Source organism: Neltuma alba, unplaced genomic scaffold (genome assembly GCF_004799145.2).
Source record: "Neltuma alba isolate B1F8T4 unplaced genomic scaffold, ASM479914v2 tig00004477_pilon, whole genome shotgun sequence".
NCBI classification, from domain to species: domain Eukaryota; kingdom Viridiplantae; phylum Streptophyta; class Magnoliopsida; order Fabales; family Fabaceae; genus Neltuma; species Neltuma alba.
The window spans coordinates 17,454-27,340 of NW_021633725.1; the positions used below are offsets into that span (position 1 = coordinate 17,454).

At 34.3% G+C, this 9,887-nt stretch overlaps 1 protein-coding gene across 1 annotated transcript; it reads right to left on the bottom strand.

Moving 5' to 3' along the window:
* Positions 1-6,976, bottom strand: LOC114744901 (nucleolar complex protein 3 homolog). Its single transcript, XM_028933046.1, has 13 exons — positions 6,742-6,976; positions 5,936-6,105; positions 5,634-5,830; positions 4,712-4,920; positions 4,469-4,571; positions 3,985-4,148; positions 2,909-3,047; positions 2,512-2,688; positions 2,286-2,422; positions 1,842-2,171; positions 1,388-1,527; positions 1,177-1,274; positions 1-762 (listed from the first exon to the last, which is right to left on the bottom strand). Exons 1-13 carry the CDS (start codon positions 6,894-6,896, stop codon positions 277-279), a joined length of 2,505 nt encoding a protein of 834 aa, XP_028788879.1. The 5' UTR covers positions 6,897-6,976; the 3' UTR covers positions 1-276.
* Between the last annotated feature and the right edge of the window lie 2,911 nt (positions 6,977-9,887).

Sequence of the window (9,887 nt, forward strand, 5' to 3'; positions counted from 1 at the left end):
TTCAAAATAAGCAGTTTCAATATAAAATAAAAATGATAATAGTTAACAATTAAATGATGGTAGGGAATGTGCCGTCCGATTCCCACAAAAGAAGCGTACCTTTCCCTCAGCTAATGATGCGAACTGATCTATATTACACCGGCCGGTCAATAAATTCCCACACAAAACTTTGGAACCGTGACTTCCAAAAAAGACCTATGGAAAATTAATAATATGGAGCCAATGAATGAGAACAAACGTTACAAAATTCTCAGAGAATATATTCAAGATGCGCCACTAAGCTTTGCTTTTAGTCTTTGATCCTTGCTTCTTTTGTTTCTTGTACTGTTTATAAAGCTCAAGAGACAGCGTAGTCTTCTCCAACCCCCTTCTCAACCTTTCATTCTCCTTAATGTCGTGTAGAAGCATAAAATGAGAAGCAAGTTTCTTCCTTAGCTCATCCTCATCAAATGGACTTGAATCTGCTGTAGATCCAATTGAAGGGGATGGGGGGGCTCCATTTGCTCTTTTCCTCTTGCTATTTAGCTTTACGCTGCCAGTTTGTGGTGAAACTTGTTCTTGTTCAAGGGACATGTCCTTGAAAGCTTGTTGAGGAGAAATGTTGGAGAGAAAAACTTGGTTATGAGCGGTACTCATGGTTGAAATGCCAGAGGCAATTGTGGATATAGCTGGATGATAATGCTTGGATAGAAGATTGAGGTCCCACAATACTGAGGCGAGAGCGCCACTTAAACTGGGGTCTGTGGAATTTGGTTGATATTTCTGCAAAACACAGCAACATGGTCGGTGATAATAGCACTAGCATTAAAAAAAAAAAAAAAAGGAACTGAGGATTATGATGGTCTTGGCTAAAAAGGATTATAAAATGGAATTCACAAAGTCTTGCATTTTAACATCAATAGCCTTTGCCCATGAAATCCATATCCAGTTTCTTCCAGAAATAAGATACGAATAAAAGATACTTAAAGAAGAATAATGCAACAGTCAAGTAGTCAACAGTAAGATACAGCCAAAATCTAGAATCTACAAACAAGGAAGGTTCCCTTGGTAGAAGTCATATAACTGCATTACAACTTCCTTTTAATAACACGTCCGTCTTTCACTTCTCCAAAAATGTGTTCCATAAGAGTATCCTCGTAAGTGCCAACAAATAACAGATAAAATTAAGAAGCTTACCGGAATCGTGCCTGCAATAGAGCCTCCTCCAGTGTCATTTTCCAACAGATTTCTGCACTTTACGTTCTTCTGAAGGAGATGCTTCACTGTGACTAAGGCTGAAAAAATTCAGAAGGATAACGAGATGTCACACTTCTGGTTCTTCGTGAATTAAGTAATGTATTTGTGCCAGTTCATGTGTTTCATGGGGTTAAAGACAACAAAAACATACCAGCCATGGACTCTGGAGATCCGAAACACAATGAAATTGTAGCCAAACGTTTTATAAATGCAGCAGTCTTTTGCATGTCATGCTGCTTATCTTCACACAACATTATCTTCAACGCTTCTGCTAACACCTCTCCTTGATCTCTGTTTCATATAAGAGAAAAGAAACCCAGAAAGATTTAAACACTGAACAAGGCAGAAGAATTTGCTAATGCTGTGAAAAGAAGTTGACCGGTCCAAATACTCCTTTATGTTACCATGATTCCTTTGAAGGCACATGAATAAAGCGTGTACTATCATGCATAATATACACAATGAAGTATTAATTAATTTTCCACGCAAATTATATTAGGCCACTGACGTAAACGCTCTATCCTGCATGTCCTGGCAATATCTAGAAATGGGAAAATATTAACCATTACAACAGTGAATTTTGGGAGATTGGCATTCGGGCAAACCTTCCTGGCCTGTATTCAAGTAAAAGATTGTAAAGATGGACAAAGAAGTCTTGTAAATCAACATTCAAGGCGTCAAGATTGTTCCTCATCACTTTAAAAGCAACAATGCAGCATTGGAGACGCTCAGATACAGTCAAACATTTAGGAGACTTCTCAGAACCGTTGCCTGAGTTGCTACCACTAGAAGCAAGCTTTTTCAGATGGATCAAAAGATCATTCATGAAATCAAGGTCAATCAGATGCGAAAATTTTCCCAGTCCTTTTAGACATGGAGCAAGCAATGAGTGGGATCCAATTGCATCAGATGATGTCCCGGAATTTGCCTCGGGTCTAAGCCAAAAAAAGAGCAGAGATCATCAATATCCTAGACAGAAACAGAAAGATTCACATCCATATGATATCAAAGCCTCAATGAAACACAAAATACAAGTTATATGAACAAACCTCACAGCTGTGGACTCCATTGTGTGCTTTAAAACACGAAAATATGTCTCAAACACTGCAGAGAGTGTTTCAGATTGCATTTGTCTCTGCTCCATAACATCTGGTGTAAAAGATGCAGCCTTGTAATCAGCTTCAACCTACAAAAAGCATTGCTCTATTAACATAAATCAAGGATATGCTTAGCCAGAGCAATCAAAAGTAGGTCATTCTTGAGGATGAAAAATACCTCCTCTCTCATCTTTGATATCAATTCATGCTTACTTTTCTTTCTTTCGTTCTGTTGCAGCTGATTTGGTGCATCCACATTTTTTCTTTTCTTATTTTTCTTGTTTCTCGCTTTATGATCATTATCTGTCTTTTCAGACTTCCTTAGATCCTCATCAAATGAAAGAGACAGGAAAACCTGGAGAAGGATTCAAAATAATGAACAAACAGAAAAAGATCAAAAAGATATCAAACGACTAAATGCCAGAGGTAAAACTCTCCCTGAAAATGGGTTTAACCCAATAAAATTTTTGACCATATAGAATGCAATAGCAACTTGATCAGCAAAGCAGAAAATCAACCAAGTGAAGACACCAACCAAAAAAAAAAAAAAAAAGGGAATAGGTGGGAACTATAACCTCAATGGATTCAGGATGTAGTTGGCAATTATTAGCTTTAACTTGATCAGCAATCAACCGAACAGCCTCTACAGTAGCTTCACCACCATGTTTACCCCCATTTGTAAATAGTGACTTAATTGTAGAACAACAGAGTTTTCTGTTAATCATGCAAATGAAATTTAATTAGCCACATAAATGGCAATATACAATGCAAACAAACCCAGAAATTCTTTTTTTTAAAAAAAAAAAAAAAAAAACAAATACCAAAAACGAGTTCATTCTCTAAGCAAGAAAATTCATGATACCCAATAGAAATTATTTCCTACAACATTCAGGGGTCACTTCAGTTATATAGAATCGCTAAGAATTGGGACAGCGAGGGAGGGCTCATAAAAAATTGCACATGGAACATGATTTTTGATAAATCTAATATCTAACTTTTTACTCGAGTTCTTCTTCTGCTTTATCAAAACTAAACTTAAATTATCTTATACATTTGAAATATTTTTTCTATGCATGTATAATGTAAAATTACTGCCAATAGAAAAACACATTGAACATGTAAATGTTTTCAATGATTACAGCTTTATGGGATAGTTCGAGGCCTTTATTAAACTTCCCGATACTGCTTTCATCTCAAGGAATTAACTGTGAAACAAACACAAGATAATTACTATCCTTCTTATGTCCTATATTAATGACCTGATGGTATATTTACTTGGCCAATGTTTCCTGGTTGCTTCTCTGAGGCCAGCAGTCTCCTGCTCTATAAAACCTTTTATTTATAATTAAATCAAACGGTTTAAAACCATAGAGACAAATATCATGGATAGGACAAATAGCTTCTTTCAACTGCTATGCTAATTAGAATAAAGGGGGGAAAAATAGAGACAAATGATACAAGAATTTTAGTTATGACGTTTCATCTCATGGCAGTATAGTTCCCTTTGCAAATTTAGTGAAGATGAACTGTTCAGCTTAAAATTTTAAAGGCAATAATAAATATCCTTTATTGATAATGCCAATGCAATTCCATAGAATTTTGGAAAAGCTTAATATAATGCATAATAAATAAAACAAAAATAGTACTGAACCTTATAGCATCACTTGTAGAACTTATGTTTCTGACAACAGTGGCCAACAAGATTTCACGAAAGTTGAAATGGGGATTTGCATCAAGCAACGCACAAATACAACGAACTGCAACATGCTGGAATAAGGGCTCGTGTTCTAGGTCTATCAGCCTTTGGAGGTATGCCTGACAAAATGTGAAAAATAGGAAGGGCCAGAAACAAATCATCTTAGTGACATAACATGTTCATTTACTATGTCAATCCATCATAAACAAATTTTTAATAATAACTAACAATGTTCACATTTTATAGTGATCCTAAATAATATTACAAAAAATATGGCCAGCAGCAGAGGTAGGCATAAGAATAGGACAGCAGACACCATTTCAAGCACCAAAGTCATTTAAGAATAACAACTAGATGGTGAAAGAAAAATTTTATGTCCCCAGAATTAGTTATCAGTTAATAGTACAGAATACAGTATTTATCTGACATGAGCACAAACCTTGTATGCTGAAAGAAGAGTGGACTCATAATAACGCATCTTTCTGACAGTTTTTGAAACCTTCATTTCTAATTCCTTTTCGGTGGGCAGTCTAATACGATAACTGTAAAATGCATAAAGGTAGAAGTAAATTAAGAAAAAAGTAAATAAAATTAACCAGAGTGAGGAAGTAAACTGAATGCGGGTTATACTGATATGATAATGCATAAAATATGGAATATGTGATGAAATTATCAGGCATACCCAGGAATAATGTCTTTGAAAACAGCCAAGAGTGATAGCAGTCCAAGTTTAACAATGCTCTGATCATTTTCTTTAGAGATTTGAACCATCTCTTTCAGCAACTTGATATTAGATTCTGGGTCTGTGAGCAAGGCGTTTCCAAGCTCTGCAAGCTTAAGTTTCTTATTTTCAAATGCCTCCTCAGCAGTAAGATCTTGTTTTACCTCGGCCTAAACAAAAAACAGAGAATCTGCTGAAAATTACACAGAATATTGAGTCCCAAGTTTCTAATTCAGTAATCTGTAACCCTATCACATATGATGCAGTTCAAGGGGATAATACAAAAGATTGCAACCAATAGGAAGTGAGGAAAAAATGTATAACTTCACTTTATTGGACAAAACTATTGAATGCTATAAAACAGGATCAATGTGGGAAAAGCCTTAGGCAATGTTTGGTACACAGAAAAGTGTTTTCTGGAAAGGAAATAGGAAAGTGCGTTGCTTTATGATTTCTTTCTATTATAAGGCGGCGCACTTTCCCATTTCCTTTTCAAAAAAGACTTTTCTGCATACCAAATATTGCATTAATGCCTTGAAAGGGAAGACCTTCTCTAGGCGGCACAAATACAAATAACAAATACATGCAAAATCATCAGCTGACTGAAAACCTCAATTGTGCAATATGTAAAGAATTTGCATTTCCATCAAATGGAATCCATCATAGGGAACAAGCATGTGGCACATGATTCAAACAAACACAAAGCAATCAAATGTTTGCAAATAAAGGGAGGAAATAGCTTTCAAGACATGGTACTAGCAAATCAACATAATATCAGGCGGCCTAGATCAAAGCGGGCTTGTGAACCATCAAAAGGAAAAAAAAATACTTTTGTCAATCCGGTCCAAGGGAACTTCAAATGTGACATAAATTAATACAGTACCAGTACTGCTGCTTGTGGTGCTGGCTGCACCTCTGCGTTAGCCACTTCTTTCCCTTGCTTCTTTGCGTCTTTCTTTATTTTCTTGAGTTTAGCTCTCCTTTCAGCCTTACTTAGCTTCACTAAACCTTTATCCGCATTACCATCATCATTATCACCTCCAATTTCCACTTCAGCCGAACCATTTTCTGCCTTTGAAACTACAGAATGTGATGAGAACAACTAATTAATAGAGCGCTTTCATAAAAGATCGAGGGATCAGGCATTCACAATGGAAAAGTTTGAAGTAAAAGAAGAAAAGAGACCCGTTCGGTAGTAGAGTTTTCCATCCAAGGTCTTCACTGGAAGAGCATCTACACGATCAACTTGAAGACTAGTTTCCTCTGTTTCTTTCTTCAGAGCATTTTTTCTCATGCGTTTCTCATAAAGGGCCTCCAAGTCATCCTCTTTGGCATCAGCAACTCGAGTCACATGTCTAGATTTTAAAGATAGTCAGCCTAAGTTATTCAATCACGCAGAACTCACAATAACAACGTAGTAAGTTTGAGTGACAGCAGATATTTCCGCCTTATATAACCATGCTAAGATGACGATCACACCAGATTTCCACTTTTGATTCAAATTAAAAGTACATAATAGAAAACCAAAATGTAAGTAATGATACCAGACACCTTAACCTAAAAACAAAACAAAAGAAAACGGAGCTTTGGGGGGGGGGGATTTTACCCGCTACTATGTGACGGCTGCTAAAAGTGGTACGACAAGCAAACTTATCAGTACTGGCATAAAGTTTATTGGCCGGACCTTTTGATTGACGTATTAAGCAACTTCTCCAATTTATAAATTGTGACAAAACTTGAAACTTTCTGACTAATCACACCCCTATCAGTGACATCTAGTCTAGACACATTTCTCTGCGCCCAAGTAATTTTATAAACTTATTCCTTAGTTGGGGACTTATAATATCTCATTTCCTTCAGCATTCAGAGATTTAGTTATATCAAGTTCCAAGACTTAGACTCATCATACATCAAACTAGCCTGTTGCTAGTGAAATTGCATCAAAACATTACATAGGACGATGAAGTCATCGAAAGGGGGTAGATACAAACTTGGTAATGGACTGGGTGTCCAAGGTTGAAATCAAGCCAGCATAGTCGCGGTTCTCCCGAACGAAATCCAGGTCTTCATCGGAAACTTCAATTTCGTCCTCCGAGAGCTCCGGAGGGAGGTCCGGCGGCAGAATCACCTTCTGCTTCTTCCCCATCAACAAGACCAGAGAACAAGCAAAGCTCTTAGCTCAGAGGTTTTGCTAAGGTTTAACCGTTGTCCCAAAAGGCGGAAGGAAAGAAAGAAAGCAGCATGCGAGCTCTAATTTCCCTACTCTCTCTCTCTCTCTCTTGTTTTTTTGGGGGGAAAAAATCTCTCACACGGGCTTCCATTTTACTGGGCTTAAGCCCACTTTGAAGTTTATGCCCAAATAAGATATAAAGGCCCACAAAAACCAGACATTGGATATTGGATATTAAAGGGACAGTTCTGGGCCACAAAACAATGAGGATGAAATCCATCGTGATACACTACGGGGAAAATAGACATTAAAATAGACATGTTTTCCGATTTATTATATGAAATGGAGAAAATGGGTTGTGTTATTTATGGATTATAAATAACATAATTTATATTAATCTTACTTCTTTGGTACAAAATATTAATAATATTAAGTATACATTAATATATTAATTTTATGTATGGACACATTTTATGGAAAAGTTACCTGCAATTTTTTTCCCTTAAATTTCCTATAACTCATTCGTTTTGCTGTAATTTACTCGATTTATAATTATAGAACATGAAAATTACAACATATGAAAGAAAGTTTGAAAATAGTGTAACATGCGAGCCATTTAGAGATCATTTTGGTCAGAGATGGGTTGGCATAAATAGCAATATGCATAAGTAAAATTTCTTGAATATACAAAACCCAATTGATTCATTAAGGCAGCAAATGTTTTGACCAAATAAAAAAAAATTAAGGCTACAAGTGATTGAGATACATATTGAGGTCTTTTTCTTCTCATTTGTATAAATATCTTTTGTTTTTTTTCAAAAACAATTCCATATTAAATGTGACTGCCCATTCTAACGAAAATGTAAATATTGTTTATTATGTTATGAGGGTTAATTCCCCTTTTCTTTTCTTTTTGCCAACATTAATAAACTAAAATTTTTTTGGTAAGGTCGTTTTTTTCCCTCCAACGTCACTTTTTTTTTGTCAGGCATAAATATTTTTCTATTAAAATAATTATACTCCTCCGGTCCTTAATATAAGACCCATTTAACTAATTTGATTAGATTAAAAAGTTAGGTAAGTTAGTTAATTATAAAAAATGACACATTTTTTCTAAATACCATAACCATCTTTCTTATACCCCTCTCCTTCTTCTACTTGATTATGGTTGAGGGAGTATCTATAGAGGTAATTTAGAAAAAATTAATAAATATTAGAAATGGGTCATATATTTAGGACCAAAACCAACTTAAGAATTGGGTCCTATATTAAAAACTAGAGGAGTATTTAATATACTATTGAGTACTAAATATAAACACATCTCAGGAATTTGAATTTTGTTTTGCTATGTATTTTCTTCTTATATTTTTATAATTTTTTACCTAAGTTACTTTAATTTTATTTTTTAAAAAAAAAGAGGCACACGTGATGAATTTAAGAAGACTGAAGATAAATGAGGCCAAGATGACAGAAATGGAGAGGAACAGCGTATGAGAGAAGAAAAGTGCGACATTAATGAGGGGGGGACCCACTGTGATAAATGCTTCATTAATGGCGGGTCACACGCCTTTCTATTATTCAACATTTGCATCTTTGGAATTAACTCCTTTTTTTTTCTCATTATATTTTCCTATTTTTTAGATTCTCACCTAATATTGTTGCTTCCCTTGACCCCTTCCCGCTCTGCATTTATTGCCCTCCTCTCATTTTTTATTGAGTACACGGCTAAATTTCACTTTCAATCTTTTTTTTCCGAAAAAAATAAGAAAAAAATTAGAAATTATTAAACACCAAATAAAAGTTTTCATCAAAAATTTGTTATTATTTGTAAGTCGTTATCAGACCTCATTTGATATTTAGTAATCTTTAGTTTTTTAATTTTTTTTAATGTTTGAGTAAAATATTCTAATAAATAACCAGCATAATCCTAGTGGAAAAGGCTTTGATTATAGCCGCTTAAATATGATCTTGGAGTGCCGATCATTTGGCAGCTTAGTAGTACAAGATGTGCAATTATTGGTTGCTACTCCCTCCGTTCTTTATTATAAAAGATGAATAACTGAATTACGTTGATCAAAAAAGCAGTTAAAATTAGTTAAGAACAATCAATGTGTAAAAATATAATTTTTTTTCCAAAAATGCCCTCATTAATAAGGAGAGAGTATGAGAGAGAACAATTAAATTATTGAAAGAAAAGAAGTGGGAGGGAGAGAGAGTGTGAGTTGGAGACAATAAATATGAGTAAAATAGGAAATCAACACAAAAAAGTAAAGAACTTTTAAGTGTCTCTTATATATATGCCATAAGCATCAAATGTCTCTTATAATAAAGAACGGAGGGAGTATTAATCAGGCTCCGTACTTGTCCTCTAAATCGAAAAAATATAATCTTAAATTTGAATTTGTATAAATGTAAAAAATATCATTGACAAGAGTACCTTCAATAAGTAAATCTCACGAATATCTTAAAAAACATGAAGTCTTCGTAAATCAATATCTTTGTTATTTTTTTTATAAAGAAACTGCTCATGTCTTCGGAGTAAAAAATTAAATACAAATACATTCCTTAAATTTCATTACTCCTTCCATTTCTATATGTGAGCTTCACTTTTAGAAATAGGTTTGGCTCAAAATATAAGTTTTATTTTTTAGTTTGCCTAAGTATTAATTACTTTTCTTCTTATTATTTTGTCTTTAGCTGACTATATTTAGTACTCTCTCTTTCATATTAATATTATTTTGATATATTCTCTTTCATCAATTTTTTTTGTTAATTGACTCTCCTTTACTCTCTTAATAAATAAGAAAAATTTAAAAAAAATATATTTCTAACCTATTTATTATTTTTAATTAATTTTAATTACTAGTTCATTAAACGTGTCTCTGTTATTTAAAGTTTATGTATAGGACCAGAGGGAGTATATGAGAAAACATCTCTCCCTCTCTCCACAATTAATTATGAGATTAT